Source organism: Python bivittatus, unplaced genomic scaffold (genome assembly GCF_059951505.1).
Source record: "Python bivittatus isolate LINGU-HERP-01145 unplaced genomic scaffold, Pbiv_v1 ctg000590_np1212, whole genome shotgun sequence".
NCBI lineage: Eukaryota > Metazoa > Chordata > Lepidosauria > Squamata > Pythonidae > Python > Python bivittatus.
Window position 1 is genome coordinate 28,871,156 of NW_028277086.1, and position 26,844 is coordinate 28,897,999.

Sequence of the window (26,844 nt, forward strand, 5' to 3'; positions counted from 1 at the left end):
TTTTAATAACAAAACTCTACAACTGTGGCTCAGTGACTTGACATTGAAAGTCTTTTTCATAACCTTGGACTGATTTAATATATTGGGGTAAATCACAATAACGCTGTTTTCTCCCAATTGTAAAATGCATCTGATATGGTGGGCCCAACCAATTTAAGTATTGTTAAGTCATTACCCAATTTATTTTAAGTTAATAAACTTAAAATAAATCAGATACTTTTGACTGAATAATGTTCAGAATAAACTTAAATGATTAAAAACATGATTTAAAATATAAGTTGGTATGTATCTGAAGGAACTTTTCCTTAAAACTGTAAAACTAGGTATTTCAGTACAAAAGAAAAAAATGTGCCCAATTTAATTATCTATTTTTAATAATTAAAAATTAATTAAAACTATTTTCATTTAACTTTTTAATAAGTTAAATGAAAGACTCAGAGAAAGGGCTTAGGAGCCAGTTGACAATATTAACAACCATTATTTGTTATCAGCTGCCTAAATCTTTTTGCCATACATTGGAAAGTAAAGAAACAAAAGGCCCAACAGGATATGAGAGCAGCTACAGATGATAAAACGGGTAGTTTCTATACAAAGTTGCACATTGAATGCTTCAGTGACAAATGTTGATGTCCAACTTCAGTTTGGATATATGAAATGGTAGACTTCTGATTTCTTGACATTACTGGCTTTTTGGTATAGATTTATAATTTTTGTGAATTTATGTTAATTAACAAAGCTTTCACAAGCAATGCTATTAAAAATTTCACATCATAGTTAGTGCCTATTTTCCTGATTAAGTCTAAGACAAGCATATTTCATTTCCAAATCAGACATCTTCTGAATCAGAGAGCCAATTTTTAATATTGTTTAGGTGTACAGAGGTACAGTATTAATAAGAGATTGGATGACTCTAATATATGAGTGAACAAAATCACTTTATATGACTACTTTTCCTCTTTTGTTAGAGTGTGAGAAAATAATTCTGTAGCCCAAGGGTATTTCTAGATTGCTGGTACCACTAATACATGCCTCAAATCTTTTGTTAAAGAGTAAAGCCTCTCTGTTCTTTTTATTGAGAAGTGTGCTAGAATTTCACCTGCCACTTAAATGTAGATAAATGCCTTTGTTTAGAAAAGTTTGTTTGAAAAAGTAGTTGAAAGTGAAATGAATTGTCTCTTAGGTGTTTGGTGTGTACACATACGCAATTTGATATGGTGGGAAAGCTGAAAGCAGTTCTGAGATGTCAAATAAAAGAGAGCTACTGAGATGCAATTAATCTTGCTCACACTTAGATTTAGCTATTATTGTGTGGTTTATTGTATATGCTGATAAGCCTAGCTAAGAACTTCCCCCCCTTCCTGTAGTAATAGTTTCTAAACATGATAAGAAAATAGTTATCATATTTATTCATTTTGAAATGACATAATCTTTTTAATTCATAAATTGATTTTTCATAGACTGATCTTTCTTTCAACGATAGTTTAGTGTGCTCTCCAGGAAGACACAGAATCTTGAAATTCAGTCTGCTTTGAACTTAGTCCTCTATAAAACTTTATTTTAAATAGTTATAATCTGCTTTTTTAAAAAAATCAGAAAAAAATTGGTTCTGGAGGGTTGGAGAACCTTCCAAAAAACAGGTGCAGTAGCATTAGGACTGCAAGGAGGAAGAGAAATTGGCAAACTGTATTGCCCATTCAACTGCAAGCAAAGAGGCGCTATTGCATCCCAAATCCATATATTAAGACAAGAAGTGGATTAATGGATTATTTGTCCATTAGCAAATAATCAATTCTTAATCGTGCTGAATATCGATACATAATAATATTGGTAGAATGTGTCATCGTTCCACAGTGAACCAAACCAAAACTGTACATTTCAAATATTTGCCAAAACACAAAACTTGAGTTTTGCTAGATGTGTAGGCTTTGATTTTTTTTAAATGAGATTGCAATACCATAATCAAATTTCTTTCTATAATAATTATTATTAGTTTATGTTAATTCTCATTAAAAATTTAGTCAGTAAAGCTAGTTAGGTTAAACACATGAGACTTCAAAAACTTGTATTTAGCAGCATATAGTAGAGCAAAAATCCTAATTTAACCAATTGGGGCCTATAGGTGGTGCTATAATAAATGGAATGTACAATAATACACTGTCAAGTGGTTTTTGGATACTACATGCTTGATTCAAACCAGGTTATTCATTTATTTTGCAGATATATAGTAAATTAATTGCATGACTATATGATTGCCCAATAAAAATAATTTATGCCCTGCTGTGTTTATTGTGATGGTCCCCTATTTTCTAAATTACCATACTACATGATTGAGGAATATCAGTCTAGTCTAGTGTAATATAATTTGTAGCCAAGCTCTAAAATATAACCAATCTTGTATAGTAATACATAGCTGAAGGAATTTACATTGGGAGCTCATTAACCTTTAAATCCATATGGTGCAGTAAAAAGACAGACTGATATTAAGGAAAGACCTGCCAGATTTGGGAAAATAATAGAAAAGCATTTTAGATGCTGATAGTTCAGTATAAAATTATCTAGACATATATAATATTTGGCATAAGATATTTTCAAGTAGTATGTCTGTAAAGAGACAAGCTAGTTATTTTTTCAAAAAGGGAATATACTAAAACCAGTTTTGATTTACTTTCACTTGCGCTGAAATTTAATATCTGACCTAACGCTATGGTATTTAACAAAACAGAATATTAAACTGAATTAAAATTTATTACACTGCCACAAGTAAGATTATGAATTGCTGTTTTACTGCAAAACAGAGTTTTGCCATGCTTTAAAAGTAATGTAAGCCTAATCTTGCATTGGTTATATTGTGAACAGCATCTGGGTTTTCTCTCAGTTATTTATAATTTACCTTTGCATCTAAATGGCACATCCCTTTTGTTCATCCTAAATTTGGTTTAATAGATAAATTATTTTAAATACTTTTCCTTCCATTCAGTCGGTGTAGTTCTTATGTTTGGTATAAATTGATATGTTTACTGAAATCTTAATAGTGTGGGCTAAAGTTATTTTGAACTGAGGGGAAATTAATCATATATATTTAATATATGTGAAATGAAATGTGTAACAAGTATCACAGATTTCTTGAGTTTGAAAAATGTGGCAAAGACCAGTGTCACAGCAAAGCCCTACCGCAGAAAAATTCTCAGCCCAAACAGCTGAAATCAGTAAACTTTCTTTCAATGACTCCATCCTGTTCTTCCCATGACCAGTTTGTCTTCATCTTTCCTCTTTACTTTAAGGGGTTTATTCTGAGCAAGCTTATTTTATGCCATTTATCAGTAGAGGATTTATCTTTCTCCTTTTGCTAGAAGTATGATCTTTTTGCAGGCAAAGTCAACTGGTAATGAACCGGTAATGATAAATTAACAGCCTCAACCAATTGCCTGTGAACTGCAATTTAGGACTGGCTATTCCTTTTGCATCCTTGACCTCAGGAGTTTATTATTTACTTGAAAAACTGCTAGGAGCCCAATAGAGGGATTTATGAATGAGCCTAGCTAACTTTGGGAAAGTTCTAATATGTATTTCAACTTTAATTTCATTACAGTCTTTAACTGACAAGTGAAACAGAGATCAACAAATTAAAGAGGAATATATTCCAATTCATAAAGTATGAGGTACAATGATAAATGCCTTTTTCTTGCTGGTATTTTGTGTGCTGTGAGTGTATGTGGTGTGTGTGTGTATGTATGTATGAAAGTAATGGAAGGTGGAGATGAAGGAATTTTTCTCTCTTTTTTTTCAGCATCTTGTGCAAAGTTCCAAATACAATTGGTGCTGTCTGATTTTGCTTAATGTTATTTAATTCGATTTAAGAAGACTGCAATTCTAGCAACTTATCCATACAACTTACAGAAAAAAGTAATTCTGTAATTGATTTTATATTGACTAGAAAAGCAGAATGTGAAAGAACCTTCCGCTATATTATTTGTATAGCAAATTTATGAATTAGTCCTCTTTAAAGAGACTACAATCTTAAACATGTTACCAAGGAATAAATTGCAACTAAGTCTAGTGAGTATGGATAGCACCAAGTTTCAACAGAGGTCATTGCTTACCTATAAGTACCCATAAAGGGGAAAAGGGAAAAAAGTGATGTGTATGGAAGTGATAAATTTAACAAATACCCTTACAGGTAGTCCTTGTTTAGCAATCACAATTGGGACTGGCAACTCAGTCATTAAGTGAACCAGTTGCTAAGTGCAACCGCGACTATGCTTATGATCTTACTTCAGCTTTCCTTTGCTTTACAGGCCTGCGAAGGTCATAAATGCGAGGATTGGTCGCAGTTACTTTTTTATCACCATCGTAACTGCAAACAGTCACTAAATGAGGACTATCTGTATTTACTTCCTAAATAGGCATTTAGAGGAAAGGCATATACTACTGATGATCTTGCTTATTTTGGAAGTATCTTTTCTGGCTCATTCCAACCAGACTTTGGACCCTCAAAATTGGAATGCAACTTTCAAAATCTTTCTCAGAACTGGGCTCTAAAAACTTCCCTAGTCTTAATGCAAACTTTAGTTATTTATTTATATGTAATTTATATACCACCTCTTCTACTAGATTCTACACAGCTTATAGTATTACAAACTGTACAACACCATAAGAACATAAATATTCATACAGTAGCAGCACTTCAAAAAACCATTGTTTTCACTGTCTTTTAAAAAATAGAAAGGTAAGAGCTATCCTAAGCAGCAAGGGGCTGTAGTCAAGCTTCTAGCCCCTACCTGTTGATCTTCTGAGAGGTAGGAGCCACACAGGCCCCTTTCAGGTGGATTTTGTAGGGTGTGTAGATTCTACCTACAGTTGTTGTTCCTGAAGATAACAATATTGAAGTAAGATAATATGTGTTCCTTTTTTGGTTTTGCCTATATAAAACTATCCTTTTACTGAAGGCTAAGAAACCCCCAAATAGCAAAAAATAGTAAAAACATTGTAAAACACAGCACACATCATATCACATATTATAGTATTAACATTTAAAACCCTTATTTTGTGTAAACATTCACATAAAACACATAATAAAGCAGTTTTGTAGTTTATCCTTACAGGTTACAATAGTTAGCATACATGTAAAATCATGGTAATCTGAATGTATGTTTTAGGGTGGCCTTTTCCCATTAAACTTCTTTGAATTGTTGGGTGTGCCCTCTATTTTCTATAGCAAAGTATATCTTATCATTAGAATTAGAATGTATACTTTTTTCCATCTTGGTGCTTCTACTATTTAGAAATGAATTTGCTTAACTTCTCTTGCAGTTGGTTAATATAAAAATTAATCCGGATTAATTCAGTGTAAAAATTATTTCAGATTAGCAGTAACAGTAGAAGATAAATTTAATACAAACTATTAAATAGATAAATTAACAATATAAAGAAATATGAATACAGCTAGTCCTCAACTTACAACCACAAAATTTGTCAAGTGATGTCATTAAGCGAGGCATCATGTGACCACACCTGATTTTATGACCTTTTTTGCCATGGTTGTTAAGCAAATCACCGCAGTCATTAAGCAAGACATGTGATCGCCATTTGAAACCTTCCCTGCCAGTTTCCCCATTGACTTTGCTTGTTGGAAGCCAACTGGGAAGGTCACAAATGGCAGTCATATGACCGTGGGATGCTGCAACTGGCATAAATACATGCTGGTTGTCAAGCACCCGAATTGTGATCATGTGGCTGTGGGGACACTGCGATGGTTGTAAGTGTGAGGACTAGTTGTAAGTCAGTTTTTTCAGAACCTGTTTGTAACTTCAAACAGTTACTAAATGAATGGTTGTAAGTCAAGGACTACCTGTACATGTAGCTGAATGCTATGTATTGAAATTTTAAAACACATGTAAGTGTATAGGGAAGGAATGAAGGAATTCTTTCTCACCAGGCGTTTTTGATGGACCATTGTGTGTAAAAGGACTTTAAAAAAATGTTGGACTTGTATAGTTCTGAACACATAGATGTTCCTCTTGGCATTCATACAGTACTAGTCAGTATAGGGATTTTTACAGACATAGAATGTGAGCTTCTTTGTTGAAGACAAAGTGTTGCTTGTGGTGGGAACTGTTACACTAATGGGAACGTAGCATAATGTATTGTTTTAGTTTTCTGTCCCTCTTTCCCCCGCCTTGTAGAACAGTAGATTTGAGGTTGCTTTGTGGGCAGTGAATTGTTTCAATCAAGCCTGGCTAATAACATAACTTTCAAGCAGATAGGAGGGATACTTCACAAGGCTAGATAGTCATGTGGCTTGTTTCAGGTCTTATTTAGGTAAATATAATATTTTTTCAAGAGAGTTTTAGTAACTATCGTGAATATTAATTTTCAGCATTATTTACAGTACATTCAACATGGGCTTCTGGGTTTTTGACTAAACAAAAATAATTAAACACCTGAACACCCTACCACAATACAAATTGAAAAGATTAAACCAGCAGCAATATAATAGCACCCATCACAAAAAGCTAAAGGTAGCCTTAAAAAGGTCTTAAATCCAATCTCACAGCAATGACCATAATGTATGTCCTAGATGATCTTTTTTGAGAAAGGTGTTCTAAATCAAGGTATCACTGCTGGATGAACTCTTCTCTTATGGCCACTTGCCAAATCTCTCTGGGAGGGGCATCTTGGAGCATAATCTTAGTCTCAGAATATACTTGCAGTCTCTGCATAGATAGATCTGGAATAGTAACCTGATCATTTAAAAGGTAGCATCTCCTTTGAGTATAACCTCCTTATAGAGAAAAAGATAGTTGCAAAGAACATACTCAGAGAACAAAAATGGTTAGGATTAAAAGGGACAATAAATGCATGATTTTGGTGGAAATAATAATGGTTGTGAAAGAGGATGAAAAGTATTAAAGAAGGAGTTTCCAGCAGACTGAATTTAAAATGAACATGATGAAATCATTAGGGATAAAACTTAAGGAAAGGAATGTTGGAAGGGGTATTTTAAAGATTTTTATGGGAATAATAGTGATATGTTGAAAAGTGGAATTCAAATGAATCCTATAAATATTAGTGTCCAAGAAAAATATTGAGGAAAAGGAAGCCATAAATATAATGAGAATGTTGAAAAATGGTTAAGGCTGCAGGTACAGATGATATAAAAGAAATGTTAAAATGTAGATGTGATTTGCTTATAGAGTGGTTGTGCAATTCATTGAACATATGCAGAGAGTAACCCATGCTTGCCAGTTGGAAAATTGTTGTTATACAAAGAGTAATGTAGCAAGAGTGCAAAAACCACAAGAGGGTAGGTTTTTAAGCATTCCTGGGAAGGTTTTTGGCAGAAGAATGATTATAAGGGCACCAGAGGTGATAATGAGTAAAATGTATGAATGTGAGAGAGAACTATAGGGGTGAATATACATCAGAAATGTCTCAGAAGCCACCAACAGACTATTGCAACCATATGGTATCTCTGTAGCACACAAGCCAACAAAATCACTCCAAAATACCCTAAGTAAACCAAAAGACCCAGTAGCCCAAGAAGAAAAAACAGGAGTCATCTACAACATACAGTGTAAGGACTGTAACAAACACTATGTAGGGCAGACAGGCAGAAGACTAGCAGAGCACATCCACGAGCACCAACTAGCAGTCAGAAGACATAATGAAAATTCCTTAATCTCACAACACATGGACAGACTCAACCATAGTTTTAACTGGGAAATTGTCAGCATTTTAGACCAAGTTAAATCCAAATATGCAAGAGAATTCTTGGAAGCCTGGTATTCAGACAAGGCAGCAGTTAACAGACACATAGAGATAAACAGCATCTAAATACTATTCAAAAGAGACAAAGGACCAGAAGATCGCCTCACCAGCAATCAATCACCAGCAATCATCACCCAGATGAGCAAAGGTTACCACCAGGCACACAATCAAGCAGTAAACATATGCTAATCAAAGAACTACCAGAGGAGCAAAACAAAACCCCCACCCCTACCAGCACTGGCAAGGCAGGCCACAGCACATAAATAGAGAGCAAACCCCATCCCATTTTAGCACTGAAGATGTTACCTAGCCGGGCAATGAAAGGTTTGCAAGAAAAGAGCCAAGCTCAGAGAACCCCAAGGACTCCACATTTATGTATCTAGATTGTATCTTGACAGTGTAAGATAAAGTGATTGGCTTGAATTACAGAATGTTTTATGTGAATATGGAGCTGAAAGTTTTTGAATGCAGTAAGAATGATATGTGACAGAAGTAAAATATGTCAGAATAAATAGAAAGCTTGGTAAATGGCTCTGGTAAAACAAGATTGTGTGAACTTCCTTCCTTCCTTGTTTGTGGATAAATGTACGAAAAGTATTGTGATCTGTTGCAAGGAATGCATCTTCATAAAACAGGTGAAAATGGAAATATATAAGAGTTTGATTCTACCCACTTTGTTATATGGAAGTGAGGATTGGATACGTCAGGAGAAAAGTTAGTTGAAAAATAGATATGGGTTGTTTGAGAAATGTGCATGGCAAAACAAAAACATACAAGTTCAAAAATCAGTGTTTGTCATAGAATTATGAATATATCCCAAGGTAAAATTTGCATTTTCGGCACCTGTATTGCTAGCTCTTGTTTAACTTGTGGTTTACAAGGACCACCCAAATCCCTTTCACATGCATTACCACCAAGGCAGGTCTCCCCATCCTATACCTATGACTTAGATTTTTCTTACCCAGATGCAGAACTTTACATTACTCCCTGTTAAATTCCATCTGATTCATTTCAGCCCACTGCCCAAACTTATTTAGATGTTAGAATCTTTTCTTTTTCATCTAAACTATCGGCCACTCTCTTAGCTTTGTTCCATCTACAGACTTTATAAACATTGCCTCAGCTAGCCACTGATAAAACTGTTGAACAGCGCAGAGCCCAGGACAGAGCTGTGGTACTGAATACTTCCTTCCAAGCTGAAGCAGAGCCATTAAAGAATATCCTTAGAGTGTGGTCATTTAGTTAATAGTAGTACCATCTAACCCATATTTTCACATATTGTTAATCAGAATATCATGAGTCACTTTGTTGAAGGCTTTTCAGAAGTGCAAGTGCCCTATGTCTAAGGCATTTATCCAATCCACTAAGCTAGTAACTCTACCAAGTAAGGTGACTCACTTAATCTGGAATAATTTGTTTGAAACAAACTTATACTGTCTCGTGCTAATTGTGGCATTCCTATCCAAATGCTCACAAACATGCTGCTTGATAATCAGTTTGAAGTGTTGCCCAGTATAAATGTCAAGCTGACAGTCTGTAGTTTCTTGGGTCCCTTTCCTTTCTCTTTTTGAAGATGAGTGACATCTGCTCTTCTCCATTCTTCTGGGACCTCTCTAGTTTTCCAGGAGTTCTTAAAGATTACAGAGAGTGCTTCTGCAATCATCTCCACTAGTATTTTTCAGTATCCTGAGATATGATACTTCTTGCCATGAACACCTGAATTCATCTAAATTAGTTAAGTTCTCCCTTACCATGTCCATGGCAGTCCTACATTGCTGTTCCCCTTGTTTTCCCAGTGGCATAACAATAACTATCTAAGGCTTCATTTCTCTTAGAAAAGATGGATACAAAATAGGATTTATGGAGTTCTGCCTTCCTTCCATCACCCATTATTGATTCCTCACTTTCTCTTGCAATGGATCAATACCCTGTTTGGTTAATGCTAATCCTTTTTGTTGTTGTTTTTTAGTATCTCTCACAAGCCTCAGCTCATTCTGAGCTTTAGCCTTTCCTGCAGTTTCTGGAGACTATCTTATATTCTTCTTTGGTTATGTTCCCCTCTTTTTATTTCCTATACATGTCCCCTTTTTCTTCAGCATTTTAGAGACTTCTGCATGTATTCACACCGGCCTCCAAATTTCTCCTATTTTTTCCTTCTTGTGGAGATTGTTTACAGTGAATGAATGTTGGGTGAATACAAAATAAAGTGATTGATAGGAAAAAGTACATTGAGGTGATTTGTTATGTACAGCAAATGAATGGGTGCAAAACTAATAATGAAGGAAGAATAAATGGGTTGAGTGGAAGGAGAAAACAGAAGTTGTTGCTCTATGGAGTTGACGAGATCCTGAATAGAGAGCTGAGAAGTTTAAAGGACAAAAAGCAATGTATGAATTGATGGACATAAAAAAAAAAAGGATGGTTTGCAAGGATAGAATGGTAAGAAGAGGTAAACTAGCTTTTTTTGAATTCCTTTTTCTCTTGTTTCCTGTCTTTAATTTGCTTCTCTCACTACTTGTCATTCTTTTTCTAGACTTTGAATAATGGTGTTTACCCCAAATGGAAATAGTATGATGGATATGTACTTCTGATGACTTCATGGATACCTCCATATAGATTTACTGGCAACAGTATGAATGTGGTTTGCCATTTCCTTTTTCCTTGGTGTTTTTCAGATTCTTAGTTAAGCCTCTATCCCTTATATTCCATGGTGCTCCCTCATCTATGTACTTACAAGCCCAGCCCTGCTTACTGTGAAAATCAGACAAAATTACTCAGGTGCTATTAACCTGCTGAGGCTCCCAAAAGTCATTTAAGAGTCAGAATAATATACTTTAAAATCCAATTTATAAACCCCCACATATTGTGAAATGTTGAAACTACCACTCTGCTGAATTCATTGTGGTTTCTGAAAAATAGTTCATGTATGAAGGCTTCAATAATATGTTGTACTTTGGTATTCTTGTTGATGTTTTTCCTGTTTCTTACTTATAGGACAGCCAGCAACAATGCCCTTCTCTGAATGTTACCTTCTGTGTTTGGGTCTCAGCAATGTGGATACAGTATGAGTCAAAAACAGATTCTTGATTCAAATCTAGGAGACACAAAAATAAAAATGCTGAAATACTGTTACATACTTCCAGTATCTGGAAAGTATTCCTGACCTCCCTTGCAAACTGAGCCTTTAAGAGCATTAACATGGCTCTAAACTTGAATGACTAAAGGAAACTGAGCTGTATCTTTCATAGAACTGCTTGTCATCATTATGTTCCCTTGTGTGAGATCTGATTCTGTTGAAATTCAAGTGCAAAGGATGCTTAGGAACAAATCCATTCATTAACTGAAATTTCAGCTTTACAGAAGCCTTCGAGTGCAATGAAAGTATAGACTCCTTTTGTCAGTTCTGTACTTCAACAGCATATTATCTTCCCCCACCCACCCCCAAGGTGCCAACCACTTCAGTAGGTGGGTTTTTGGGTTTGTTGTTGTTTTTTGCTTCTTCAGAATGAGACTTCTATTTACAGGCAAGGCACTGAATAGGCTAATTGAAGTACTAGTTAATTTAAAAGAAATTATGAAAATAGTGTTGGAAAGGCATCCTAACCTCTTCCACTCATGTTAATGGTTTATTACATATTAATTATCATAAATAAACTGATTTTTTTCAGCAGCTTTTTAACTAAAATGCTATTAAATAATAAGGTATTACAAATGCTTTTGCATGGGGTTTCCATCATGTCTGAGCATTAAAATTGATGCCTGTAACAGATGAAGCTGGAATCTAACAATATGTGAGAGGGTTGCAGGCTATCTGTTCCTTCCTGTACAGAAATATTTTTTGATTGTACAGAAAATACACCTGTTCCTAAGTTAGGGAAGGGTTGTACATTGTTGTAGTAGATCTGCTTCTTTACACTCAGTACTGCATGGCATGCTATGATATGAAGTCATCAGCTTCTAGCACTAAATGCCTTTCCCTCTGTGCAGAATACAAATGAATGCAGTGATATGAACTGCCTATAATAGCAGGTAAACGAAACTGACTTGTGTGTTTGCTTGCTGTTTTCTCTTTTATTGGAACAGATGCCCAAGAAAAAGAGAGGCTATATTGTCACTGGATGGAAAATAAAGGATTATTTTGATGTCATAAATAAATGTGTTTATTCTTTAGGCAGTCTGGGAGAAGAATATGTCCGATCACTGTCCTTTTGAAATGTTCTACCTCAAATTAGGTGATAAAATTATTTTCTGCTGTCTTGAAAGATGACTGGCATACATTGTGTTTTTATGACATAACTGTATATAATACAGTTTTGATGACAGGAGTTACATTTTCTAAATTTCATTTGTCAGATTTTCCTGCACAGTACCACAATGAACAGATTACATATTTCATTTTTGATTTGAAGGAATTATAATATATATCACAAAGAGTGGACAATATTCCTCAAAAATAGAGAAATAGAATAGCTCCAAAAAGATAAATAAAAAATCCCCCACAGAACCCTTCTGGAAAAAGCATTCTCATAATTTTCAGAATATTGATTGATTGATTGATTGATTGATTGATTGATTTCAGAATCAGTATTCTCATTCCTGCTTAAAAATATGCTTACTATTTCTTACCCTTTCTGCAATTTGCAAAGGAAAAAAAAAACTTCCTGGATTAGGAAGCCCTGCTCACAGTCACTCATGTCTTAGTCATCTCCTGTTTGGATTATTTCAGTTATAGCAGTAGTGAGTGCACCATTGGGAGAATTGAAAGAACAGGTTAGAGATAGGTCATCATGGAGAAAAATCTTATCTATGTGGTTGCTAGGAGTAGAAAATGACTTGATGGCACATACAGTCAGGTCCAGAAATATTGGGACATCGACACAATTCTAACATCCTTGGCTCTATACACCACCACAATGGATTTGGAATGAAACAAACACAATGTGCCTTAACTGCAGACTGTCAGCTTTAATTTGAGGGTATGTACATCCAACTCAGGTGAACGGTGTAGGAATTACAACAGTTTGCATATGTGCCTCCCACTTGTTAAGGGACCAAAAGTAATGGGACAATTGACTTCTCAGCTGTTCCATGGCCAGGTGTGTGATATCCCCTCAGTACCCCAATTACAATGTGCAGATAAAAGGCCCAGAGTTCATTTCAAGTGTGCTATTTGCATTTGGAATCTGTTTCTGTCAACTCTCAAGATGAGATCCAAAGAGCTGCCACTATCAGTGAAGAAAGCCATCATTAGGCTGAAGAAACAAAACAAACCCATCAGAGAGATAGCAAGAACATTACGTGTGGCCAAAACAACTGTTTGGAACATTCTCAAAAAGAAGGAACGCACCGGTGAGCTCAGCAACACCAAAAGACCCGGGAGACAACGGAAAACAACTGTGGTAGATGACCGAAGAATTCGTTTCCTGGTGAAGAAAACACCCTTCACAACAGTTGGCCAGATCAAGAACACTCTCCAGGAGGTAGGTGTATGTGTGTCAAAGTCAACAATCAAAAGAAGACTTCACCAGTGTGAATACAGAGGGTTCACCACAAGATGTAAATCATTGGTGAGCCTCAAAAACAGGAAGGCCAGATTAGAGTTTGCCAAACGACATCTAAAAAAGCCTTCACAGTTCTGGAACAACATCCTATGGACAGATGAGACCAAGATCAACTTGTACCAGAGTGATGGGAAGAGAAGAGTATGGAGAAGGAAAGGAACTGCTCATGATCCTAAGCATACCACCTCATCAGTGAAGCACGGTGGTGGTAGTGTCATGGCTTGGGCATGTATGGCTGCCAATGGAACTGGTTCTCTTGTATTTATTGATGATGTGACTGCTGACAAAAGCAGCAGGATGAATTCTGCAGTGTTTCAGGCAATATTATCTGCTCACATTCAGCCAAATGCTGCAGAACTCATTAGACGGCGCTTCACAGTACAGATGGACAATGACCCAAAGCATACTGCAAAAGCAACCAAAGAGTTTTTGAAGGGACAGAAGTGGAATGTTATGCAATGGCCAAGTCAATCACCTGACCTGAATCCCATTGAGCATGCATTTCACTTGCTGAAGACAAAACTGAAGGGAAAATGCCCCAAGAACAAGCAGGAACTGAAGACGGTTGCAATAGAGGCCTGGCAGACCATCACCAGGGATGAAACCCAGCGTCTGGTGATGTCTATGCGTTCCAGGCTTCAGGCTGTGATTGACTGCAACGGATTTGCAACCAAGTATTAAAAAGGGAAAGTTTGATGTATGATTATTAATCTGTCCCATTACTTTTGGTCCCTTAACAAGTGGGAGGCACATATGCAAACTGTTGTAATTCCTACACCGTTCACCTGAGTTGGATGTACATACCCTCAAATTAAAGCTGACAGTCTGCAGTTAAGGCACATTGTGTTTGTTTCATTCCAAATCCATTGTGGTGGTGTATAGGGCCAAAGATGTTAGAATTGTGTCAATGTCCCAATATTTCTGGACCTGACTGTATCAACCAGTCACTCAGTGCATCTTACATGGGGCTGCCCTTGGAAAACATTTGGAAGCCAGAACTGGCACAAAATGTGGTAGTCCAGGCAATAATGCGTGTTTCATGTTATACTGCTTTGGGATTTGCACTGATTGCCAGTTGGCTTCCAGGTGGAATTAAAGGTGCTGATTGTCACCTACATGCCTCTGGACAAAGAAGAGCAGCTAAGACCTGGTTTTTCCATCTGATGGCGTGCTTTGACTATTGGGATATATGGAAAGATGCACAACTTTGCATTTTTTATCACATATGATGCTGTTGAGATTTTTATCATTACTTTTTTGGTGGGCTTGTGTATTTTTATTGAGGATTTTTTCCATTATATTTCTGGTTGTTAGCCACTCAGAGACTTTAGAAAACAACAGCATACAAATATTGTAAATAAATAAATAAAGCTGTTTATCTTGAAGTAGAATAAGTTGATGCATATGAATGGATGGATTTACCCATTTAGCGTGAATTGGTATCATACTATTTTTCATTCAGCAATGAATGCTAATTACCCTATAAAATAATAATAATCTTAAAATACTAAAATGGATGGGATGAATCTAAATCTTAATAAAAAAACATTTACATAAAAAAGAGTATCTGATTGGGTTTTTTTTCTTTTTACATTTGTAGATTGGCAACAATTTGTTTGAAAGTACATTCTGTTTGATATTCCCACAAGGAATGTTGCTGATTTAATTGATTAATATACATTGTACCCAAATAGGATGTAAGGTTTGATAAGGCAATTTAGAGAACCTAACCAAAAGATTGAGTGCCCCCGTGTTTTACGTTTCCCAGCTTACACATTTTATTACAAAGTGCTTCTATATCAAAGGCAATCAAAACTCTAGAAGCCATCCCAGCGCTTCTCAAGAATATTTCAGCTGATCTCCACTTGGGATACTTAAAGGGCCATAATCCATGGATCCACAGAGTGCAATCTGGAAACTGTTGGCATCTTGGCATTGTCTAGCTTAATGATAATATTACATTTCATTATGAATGATCCTACCATAACTGATTGATAAATCCATTTGTCATACTAGATGTATTTTATTTGGCCAAGAAGGTATATATTGGGTTATATATAGTATATTTGGTGCACTGAATGTTTGTGATTGATCACAGGTGTGATATTATACTCATATACGCTTTGATTAGCTAACAAAACATTGTATTCACATTTCACCATGCCATTTGGGGGCTGACAGATATTTGCCATCTGTTTCAATTCTGAATTTGACTGGAATAGCACTGTGCTAAAACAAACGTTATTGTATACAGGAGTTCTTTAAATCTTCTTTTCTTTCAAACGGATACTAATATAAACAACCATTTTTTAAAATTTGTTTAGGCTTATAGGTCACTTCTGTTGCAGTAAAATCTTAAGTGGCAAACACTCCATCTTTGTGGCAAAGTTTAAAAGAATACACAGTAACAGTGTTAATAATCAACAACTTCTTGTGCCATCAAAACAATCTACAGTGGTACCTCGGGATACGAAGGCCTCTACTAACGAACTTTTCGGGTTACGACCAGCTCCGGCCACAAAAATTTACCTCGATGTGCGAACTCCGCCTTGGGATACGATCATTTTTCCACCCCTGACACATGGTCTGTGGCCATTTTTCCACCCCTGACACGTGGTCCACGGCCATTTTTCCGCCCCTGACACGTGGTCCGCGGCCGTTTTTCCGCCGTGCCACACCCGGCCATTTTTCCGCCATGCCGCGCTGCGCCCGGCCGTTTTCATGCTGTGCCGCGCCCGGCCGTTTTTGCACGGCACCGCGCCCGGCCGTTTTCCCGTTTTCCCACGCCCCTGACGCGTGGTCCGTGGACGCCAGAACGGATTAACGGTAATTACATTGAACCTTACGGGAAAATTTGCTTCAGGGTGCGACCAAATTCGGAGGGCGGAACGGATTAACCGGATTTACATTGAACCCTATGGGGAAATTTCCTTCGGGTTACGACCAACTCGGGATACGCCCAGAGTCACGGAACGGATTAAGTTCGTATCCCGAGGTACCACTGTATATAAAAAATCACCACCTGCAGGGAGGCCATCTCCACATCACCCCCAAAGCAGCCCCCAGGTTAGATTCACATAGGCTTTTACAACATTCTGCAAAGCAGTAAAACTGAACTGTGTACTGTAATAGGGTCTTTGATAGCAAAGTCTATTTTTGGCACCAATAGTCTTATGATTCAGAGTGTAATAAATAGCCTGTCACAAAGAATCGAAAGTGCTGTTATAGTATTGCATTCATTTTTATCTATATATTTGATTTAATTGTACTGTAAGACCACTTGGAAATGTTCTTTGTCCTATATACAGTCACTTTGGGAGTTTGTATATTTTGTGAAGTATACATTCATAATTACTTTGGCAATAATAAAGTACTTCAAACATACTTGTAATCATCACTTTGTAGAAGGAAAATCATTTGAAGTGCCCTTAAGTGTAGATAACCTGACTTCCATTGTCCAGCCAGTGAGCGTACTATGTGGTAGACTTGGCCTGTTTCCGTAACTTATTTTGTATATTGAATACCAAGGACGTGCATTTCACTTAATAAATGGAAACAAAGGATGTTTTTGCTATACTGTGTAACAATAGCAGAAACCTTGTTAACTGTACAATAACATACAAATTTGAAATGAGAATAATTCAGTAAGATCTAAGCATTTGGAGGGGTGGTAGGGGTGGGGGAAATTTTATTGGATCCCAGAGATTCAGAGATGTCTGGTGAAGGCTACAGTCTCATTATAATAAATTTTAAAAATCTAAATTGCATGTAGTTCATGTTTAAATATACTTATTGAAATGTTCTTCTATGTATCCCTGTGACTGCTGTCCAGTTCTCATACGGTTTGCTGAAGCCAATCGAAAGAAATAATGTTAGCACAAAATAAACAACATTCCAAAAGTATTCCTAGTGGCAGAGGTTGTTTTGTAGAACAGAGAGAAGATGCTTATGCAGGTTAATTTGGGTGATAAAAAAATCCCTGAAGAAAGGATATGGCAACACTTCCATATTGCTACCCAAAGAACTGCATAGACTGGTTCCTGAAGGCACCAGGCATTGAACTCAGCTTGAAGGAGGCTTTACGAATTAAACTAGGACTGACCTGGGTTTCTCTATGTGATGCCTTAACAAGAATTTCCAGAGTCAGAGTTAAAGCATCTAAATCCTAAGGACCATGGGTAACTGTGCTGCTGATAGAATCCGGAGTCCCAGAATACAGTGGGGCAAAAAAGTATTTAGTCAGCCACCAATTGTGCAAGTTCTCCCACTTAAAAAGATGAGAGAGGCCTGTAATTTTCATCATAGGTATACCTCAACTATGAGAGACAAAATGGGGGGAAAAATCCAGAAAATCACATTGTCTGATTTTTGAAGAATTTATTTGCAAATCATGGTGGAAAATAAGTATTTGGTCACCTACAAACAAGCAAGATGTCTGGCTCTCACAGACCTGTAACTACTTCTTGAAGAGGCTCCTCTGTCCTCCACTCGTTACCTGTAGTAATGGCACCTGTTTGACCTTGTTATCTGTATAAAAGACACCTGTCCACAACCTCAAACAGTCACACTCCAAACTCCACTATGGCCAAGACCAAAGAGCTGTCGAAGGACACCAGAAACAAAATTGTAGACCTGCACCAGGCTGGGAAGACTGAATCTGCAATAGGCAAGCAGCTTGGTGTGAAGAAATCAACTGTGGGAGCAATAATTAGAAAATGGAAGACATACAAGACCACTGATAATCTCCCTCGATCTGGGGCTCCACGCAAGATCAAACCCCGTGGGGTCAAAATGATCACAAGAATGGTGAGCAAAAATCCCAGAACCACACGGGGGGACCTAGTGAATGACCTGCAGAGAGCTGGGACCAAAGTAACAAAGGCTACCATCAGTAACACACTACGCCGCCAGGGACTCAAATCCTGCAGTGCCAGACGTGTCCCCCTGCTTAAGCCAGTACATGTCCAGGCCCGTCTAAAGTTTGCTAGAGAGCATTTGGATGATCCAGAAGAGGATTGGGAGAATGTCATATGGTCAGATGAAACCAAAGTAGAACGTTTTGGTCTAACCTCAACTCATCGTGTTTGGAGGAGAGAGAATGCTGAGTTGCATCCAAAGAACACCATACCTACTGTGAAGCATGGGGGTGGAAACATCATGCTTTGGGGCTGTTTTTCTGCAAAGGGACCAGGACAACTGATCCGTGTAAAGGAAAGAATGAATGGGGCCATGTATCGTGACATTTTGAGTGAACACCTCCTTCCATCAGCAAGGGCATTGAAGATGAAACGTGGCTGGGTCTTTCAGCATGACAATGATCCCAAACACATCGCCCGGGCAACGAAGGAGTGGCTTCGTAAGAAGCATTTCAAGGTCCTGGAGTGGCCTCGCCAGTCTCCAGATCTCAACCCCATGGAAAACCTTTGGAGGGAGTTGAAAGTCCGTGTTGCCCAGCAACAGCCCCAAAACATCACTGCTCTAGAGGAGATCTGCATGGAGGAATGGGCCAAAATACCAGCAACAGTGTGTGACAACCTTGTGAAGACTTACAGAAAACGTTTGACCTCTGTCATTGCCAACAAAAGATATATAACAAAGTATTGAGATGAACTTTTGATATTGACCAAATACTTATTTTCCACCATGATTTGCAAATAAATTCTTTAAAAATCAGACAATGTGATTTTCTGGATTTTTTCCCCCATTTTGTCTCTCATAGTTGAGGTATACCTATGATGAAAATTACAGGCCTCTCTCATCTTTTTAAGTGGGAGAACTTGCATAATTGGTGGCTGACTAAATACTTTTTTGCCCCACTGTATATATTTCTAGTTTTATACAGTCCCTTTGGCTATAAAATTTGCAGGGTAAAATAAATTTGCAGAATAAAGCTCTAGAGTAATTTGATCTAATTTATGAAATGTTGAAATGTTGGCAGACAGTTTAATACATTAGGGTAGAAATTCTCATACATTCTGATACCATGGCTCCCTAAAGTGACACATGAATTCTGTGATCCCTGAATGAATAGAACTAAATAATAAATAATTACTAACTGATAAAACTGCTGTGGATGGCAGGTGGTTTTAACAGATGGCTTGACCTGCAGGTTTAGCCATCTGTCAGAACTAGTTCTGGGCTTTGCTCCCACCTTTGCCACAGGTTTAGCTGTCTCTTAGCTGAGATTGTGCTGCTCACTTTGTCTGGGCAAGTCAACTGCTAACTTGCTGAAACAAAATGGGGAACAAGGCAGGAGTGCATTCTGACAGTTCCCCAGCTTTATATGTGCAGCCTTGTTCCTGTTTCCTGAATCCCTGAAAATGTGCTCAAAACCTGAAGTGAGGTCGGTTCTTTTTGTAACAAATGACTCTTTCCAAATAATTTGCTACTAAAAATAGTGCCAAATGTGGAAGGGCTTCTGGCAGCTGTGCTAACATTTTGTGATCCTAGAGAAAGGGTCTTCCTTCCCACTTGGCCCTATTTCCCCTCTTCATATAGTATGCTGTTGTTACCACCATCTGCCAGTAGCAATTTTAGCAAATTTGCTTTTAAAATTGTGGAAGGCCCTTTAAGCTCTGCTCTGTAGCTGCCTGGATGATGAAGTATGATTTGTGGCTCTGCTCCATTAGGAAAAAGTGCATCTCCAGGCGAAGCAGATGATGAGCCTAATGACCCTGCTGCAATGTAAGAAGTCTAAGTTTATCTACTCAGCATTCAATTCACACATCTCCCTTTGCAGTTCACTCTTGACTGTTCACTGTCAGGTCCCCCGAGGGATTGCTTCATTTGCTGACAGAAGTAGAACCAGCCAGGAGCATCTGGAGACATCCAGTTTCTACCTGGCCACAAGTTTGGTGCTGCACTGAACCAATGTTCTGTTCCTGCCCTTATGAGTTGTGTGCTAAGAATTTCCATTTGGTGTTGGTATTGAGCAAAGACACCCCAGCAGTTTTGAAGGCAACCCTCCTTCACTTGGCAAAAGTCTAGCTCAAGCAAGGTGGTGACATAGGAGTAGAAGTCTCAGGAATAGGACAGCTGTCAGGGCTGCAGCAGTTCCGTCCTCCAGTGTCCCTCTCTGGGTCCATCTTCCAGTGCTCACAGCATCTCCATAGCTGTTGCCTTCAGACAGGAGAATGGTCCATGTGCCTTCCCTGTCTGCTCCAAATTTGCATTGTGCTGCTTCCCACCAAGGGATCACTTGCAGAGGCAGTGATCTGCTCCCTTCCTAGAACCTGGAGGAAGTGCTGCTGTTAGAACTTGCTCTGAGTTTTACTGCCTGCTTTACTTGGACCAGCTGACTTGCCCAGGCAAATGCAAGCAAATATGTTAGCATTCCAGCTTTGTGTGCGCAACACCCCCCACACACACACATTTTTCAACCCCATCAAAGTTGCTTCCATAACCCCCCCAGGTGGTGGTGGGGGAGGTTCAGAACCTCTCTGTTAAGGGACAAAGGTTATAGAAGAAGGCAACAAGCATCTAGAACACTTGTTGGGTTGATTCTTATATTAAACAAAAATATTGCCCCAAATAAATACATTTGGGGAGCTTAGTAGAAATGGCATGTTTAGAGATGTAGAAAATGTAATCTAAGAATTTAAATAAAAACTTATTTCATGAGCTGAGGATGGATATACATGTGGGAAGGGGCTCATTTTACCAATTTGAATTGGGACTCCAGGATGATGGTTGAGTCTTGTGGCTAACAATAACAGCAAATCTTATTTGTTTATCCAGTAATAACTGATTTTCTGACATGTTAATGACTTGGTACTTGGTAATAATTTTAAATCACTTCACATCTTAGGAGAGAAGGAATGTTCCTGTGTGAATGCATATTGCAGGGACACCTGATTATTTGGAAGAGTGTTGTTGTTCAGTGGCTTACCCTACCCACAAGGGCATCTTCATTTCAGTGTGCTTTGTATTTATTGTGTCAAAGACATGAATTCCTTCTTTCTCAGGATGAGAGCAGTTACTGGAGTGAATTGGCACATGCTAAGGAATGTCTTGGGGGAGGGGAAATGTCAAAAAATCTCTCCAAAGGAAAAGCTTTTAAATCACCTCCTCATGCAGAAATGCAAAATCAAATTTAATTGCTCTCTTCCTGTCCTGTTCAGACAAGCAGACTCCTTTTGGTACATAGTAAAAGAGAGTCATCATGATAAGAGCTGGGATTTGTTTAGCTCTAGTAATCAGAAAAAATAGTAATATGCATGATGAAAGAACAAAAAGTACAGCTACATTCTGGCATGGGCATGTGTGCTATCCACCAAATCAGGTTTAAAGATGAAATGTCACATTCTTTGGTAACTGTATGGAGATTTCTGGGTTCCAAATAGTGACAGTGACCAAACCAAGGATTTTAATACTAGAATTGATTCCTACTGTGGCTTGCCTTAGCTTTGGTTAAAATTAGAATTTGTCTTTTAATTTGATCACTTGTGTCCCCTCCCCTCCCCTGACTCTTGGGCAATTAGGCAGATAGAAATTGCTAACAAACTTCCCTTCCACATGTATTTTGCCCTAGGAAAGGACTTGGCCTACTCTGTCCATCACTTCAAGAATTTCCCCACTCTCTTTCAAGCAATAGAAGCCATTGTTGCTGCGTTGATTTCAATATTGTTGTTGTAAGAAGCAGTTCTGTGTGAGATGCAGTGTTTTCTTCTAGCTTTGATAACAGGAAGTAAATAAATCTTAAAATAGAGCATTAGAACACTTCAGTATGCTCGTAGTTTTTACAGAACCCTCTCCCCCCAAATGTTGCTTTTGGTGATGCTTGTCTGAGAGAAATCAGTTGTACAGAAAGTGAAATCTGTGCAAATAATTTTTGCTTAAAGTTTTTAGGAAGGGTTGTATTTCTGAAAACAACACTATGGCTTCTGCTTAGGTACATATAACAAGTAACTGAATTATGTATATGTGTATGCATTTGAACCTATGATAGAAACATACTGTACATAACATTCATTTTTTCAGCAGTTTATTTTATATGTATCAAAATCATGTTTGCTAGGAAAGAGCTGAAAGTAATATTCATGTTCCCATTTCCCAAGTGAAAGCTGGATCACTGTCAGAACTTAGCCTGCCAAGGGACCATAACAATTACCGTCACCCCTGTTCTGGAAGCATATTTACCTTTTTTTTGTCCACTTGCCAGCCACATTTGCCAGCGCTCCAACATTATCTAATCCCACTCATAGTCTGATTGTTATCTGCTACCTTTATTCTCCCTCCCGCTGGCTTACCTCCATCTTCCCTAGCTAAAGGAAGTGAGGGAACAGCAGGGTAGATGAGGTAAGACTAGCATCACCAGGGCCTCCTTACCCTCCACAGCTGTTATGGCATAAAAGAGTGGCCATTTTGGGAAAGATGGGCAAGGATGGGATGCAACAGTGATGTCTCTCAGCAAGCCCTAACAAACTTGACTGGTGGGGGGGGGGGCTGAACCTCTCACTGTGAAGGAGGGTAGAACACCCTCCATGCCTGGTGACTGAAACAAAGGTCCACTTTTAGTGCAGTCTTCACCATCCATGCTTTAACTTTGGCATCCATAGCCAGTGTGGGGCCAAGTGAAGAAGTTGTTGCATTCTCCATAGAACTCTCCTGCTAGGGCTCTCCCTTGCCTGTTATTTGTGAGCTGTGCCCAGATGGATGGCCGTGGGGCAGCACATGCCTCTTTCTTTCCTTCTGCTAGGTTACCTCCTCTGGACATCCTAAAGGGGATGGTTCCAGTTTCTGCCCCAGGCAGGCTACTTTCCTATCATGACCTATCCTTTGAGTAGGTGAAGTTGAACCAGGGTCCCTATGAGACTTACGGTTGTGCAAGGATTTTACGCCAGTCTCTCATTGCTGCCATGTTGACAGAAGGTGAGCAGAGCCTAGGCCAGCTGAAAGGTTCTTAGTTCTGGAGACAGAGGTTCTATGGGCAGATTGCCCTGTGCCAGAGTGAGCTCTGCATTGTCTCTGCCAACTGAATAGGTCTGCCTTTTCCTTTCTTCTAACACAGCCGAGGGGAGGTGCATACCTGAGTGAAGAAGGCCCTTCTGTGGTTAGAGGCTTCTCGCTGCACAAAATACATTGCCGGTGCGCCTGTGTACCTCAGGCTTTCAGAGGTGGAGAGGTGGAGAGCCTTGCCTGGGTCAGTTTGGCACTCTGTGTCCATAGTATGCTGTTTAAGGAGTATAATGGCTTGCTCATAACCTGGGGAGAATTAATGGGTGTGGGGGGAGCTCAAGTGATTAAAATTGGCCAGTAGGTTTTCTTTCAGGTGGACTAACATCCATGCTTGAGCATTAAGCTGCCTAGGCTCTTGGGAAAAAGGATCTTGGGAAAAATATTAGCCAGAAACTGTGTATGGACAAGAGTTTTCTGGCCTCCACTTTTACCCTATCTGGCTCTAGTTGCAGACCAGTGTTAGAGCAGGATATCTGGAATTCTGCTTTTAAGAATTTGGACTAGAGAAGCCTAGGGGGGCATCTGATACAAATGAGTATGATTCCAATTACCATATTCATCTTAATTACTTCAGTCCGCACAAGTATGTGGGCTACATTACTTGATGTGAGGGTGGGAGAGCCGTAAAATTCCTCAAATTTTTAGAACAGTTACTTGAAAAACAAACATCATACAACTTTGAAACTGTCAGACATGCCTGAAGTGGACAATTTTGAACCCAGAAAATGTTTCAGTTCACATCTTTGCATAAACTGTGACTCATTTGCATTTAGCTTAGCCCTATGTGTTGAACCTACTTTATGTGCAAAACAGGCTGTTACAGCTTATTCAGAAAATCATGGTTTTTACTCTCCTGACTTAGTATAATGTGTTGCTTCAGACAAAGCACTTTAGACCAAACAAAATGTCTTTACATTGTGAGGGGGAAAATGGCTTATTGTTTAAAGCACTATATCTTGTTAAAGATTGCAAAGGACATACATGATGAATGGAAGTTTGCAACATAGACTCACAACAGTTGAGAATGTGTAAGTGTATATGGCATTAAACTTTTTTTTTCTTTTTCACCAGGAAATATCAGAATGGATCTAAAGTCCGCCTAAAACTTATTGACCTTGAACTCTCCTCCAGATTCTTGGGAGCAACAAAAGATACAACCTTACTGGAAGCTGATGCCGTACTTTTGGGACTTATGGAAGGAAAAGAAAGTAGATATAAATAGTAAATGCTTGTTGTTGTTGTTTTTTAAAAAATCTCTATTCTCTTGTAGCTAAATACTTAGTCATTTGTGCAGAATATTCCATTTTAATTAAATGTTGAAATTATTCACCATTATTTTCTGATTAAAATAAATCTAAATGTAAAGATAATCTTTTCTTTGTAGGTCATTTATTATTGCATAATAAAATTTATTCTGTTCTTTCAATTTTATATTCATACTAAAAATGAGAAATTTGATAGATTTTCCAGATTTGATTATGAGACAAATAATTACATCAAATTTTGGCAGGTGAAATATGACAGATGACCATGGTCATCATTTATTTTAATCATGGTTTTCCAACCCTCAGGTGAGAGTAAGTCTTACAGTTGAGCAAAATCATGCTGACTTTTTGGCTAAATCCTGATTCATAATCATTCTTTTTTTAGTTGCCCTTGCTTTTTATCTCGGTTGGTTGGTTAGCAGATTGGAATATGGAAATCACAGATAAGCCTCATTAAACCTCAGGTGCAAACAATAAGCCATCAATAAAATATGTTGAGCTGTAGTTCCAACTCTAAAACAATGTATGATTTATTCATAGACCACATTCCCCCCAAATCCCATTTGTTAGAGGTTCTTAAAATTGTGACCCCTATAATGATAAAATGAATTTGTCCAATGCACCCTCCCATATTTAAGACTACTGTAGTGATTTCATTGTGATTAGGATTAGGCAGAAATGGATCACTTTTAAGAATTAAATATATTTAAATATCAAATAAAACATTAACAAAACGTTACAGCTTTATAAAAGAAAAGAAAAGAAAATTTGAGACCTGTTTTTTTAATGGATGGATGAGTTTGCTTATTTTTGTATAATTCCTGAAATAAGGGTTTCATTTTAAAAACAAGTATTCTCACTCCAACAAAGTCAGGGAGAGAAGAAAGAGTATTTCCTTGTCTTAAATCAGCTTCTCTTAAAATGCTGCAGCTTGCAAAGTACTGGCAGGGTATTGAATTGATTTTGGCACTTAGTGCAGTCCCCAGAGAGATCAGTAGCAGCTTAACTTTGTTCCCTTCGCCACCCTTGGTTCCCCTGTGCTCTTAATGCTTCAGCAGAGTGAATGTCAGGTCAGAAGAGCAGAGCTGCAGGCATGACTAATTCTTTGAAAGGTGGGTATTTGTGCATGCCTGGTAAGCAGTACACTGTTAGGCCCAGCCCAAGAACAACAACGAGGCATAGTTCCTTTATTAGCTTGCAGCTAATAGACAGAATCTCGCCAGACTAAACCTATGGTAAAGCAACTAGTAGATATACCCTGTGAGACACTAGGGAGGGGCTAGTCTCAGCTTCTTCAGCTTCTCACGGTCCTGCTGCAGGCTGAGGAAGTGCTTGCCCTGTAACCTCTCCAGGAATACTCTTCCTCCCTCCTGATAACCTTAATCCTCCTTTCCAGTATCCCCCTCACACAGGCCTTCCATTACAACACTCAGGCTTCATATAGAACACAAATTTCCAATTGCTTTGCATTGAGCATTTTTTGGTATCAAACTGGTAAGCCATCTTGGAAGGGACTTGCAGGGAAGGCACTGTCTGGCAATTCACCATCTATTTCTCATGATAGGGCTAATATGATAGCCTCAAAGATCTGGAACTGTAAGTACATTATATACTGCAGTGTCCAGAGTGATACCTGAGAATCTAGTGACTACCTGTTGAAGGTGAAGGTACACATTACATTATTTACAATGTCAAAGAATGTGTTTAAACTGGCCACCTCTGTTTTGAAAGAAACAACAATAGATCTCCAAACTAGAATATCCTTCCTAAGGCCTATTGCAAGTAACCTTGTAAAAATCATTTTTTCATCCTAAAGAGATATAATAATGTTCAGGTGATAGAGAATTTTCAACAGGAAACTGTTGTAGATAATTGGCAATATGTTCTAGATCACAAATGATTAGCTGATTTTCTTTCAGGATTAAAGAGTTTAAGCATTCTTTTTGAGAAAAGTGAATAATGTTTCAGTAAGATACATGCTGAACTGTGTACTTTATATGTTTGATTTGGAGGATCAAACTACTGAAAGATCCTACCCTGAAAACTTCATTTTAGCATTTCTGTATGGGGGGAGAGACTCCTAATTTAAATGATCTGATCTTTATGTAAGACCAAACAGTTATCAATGTGTGTGTGTGTTTACGTATATGTATATGTGTATAAAATTCCTTTCTCACCCCTATGGGTGGTATGTGTCTTCCTCAATCTTGGGTCCTCTACCAGAAGCCTGGGAGTTTGAGGGTTCTGCGCAGTATCTTAGCTGTTCCTAGCACTGAGCTTTTCTGGACAGAGAG

The 26,844-nt window shown here is 38.0% G+C and overlaps 1 protein-coding gene across 1 annotated transcript in view; it reads left to right on the forward strand.

Moving 5' to 3' along the window:
- TPD52 (tumor protein D52) overlaps positions 1-24,665 on the forward strand; it is a 74,751-nt gene extending 50,086 nt beyond the window's left edge. The window contains exon 11 of the mRNA XM_088149199.1: positions 24,357-24,665. Within this exon, the coding sequence (XP_088005325.1) occupies positions 24,357-24,507 (151 nt within the window). The 3' untranslated portion in view covers positions 24,508-24,665. The remainder of the gene's footprint in view (positions 1-24,356) is intronic.
- The last annotated feature ends 2,179 nt before the right edge of the window (positions 24,666-26,844 follow it).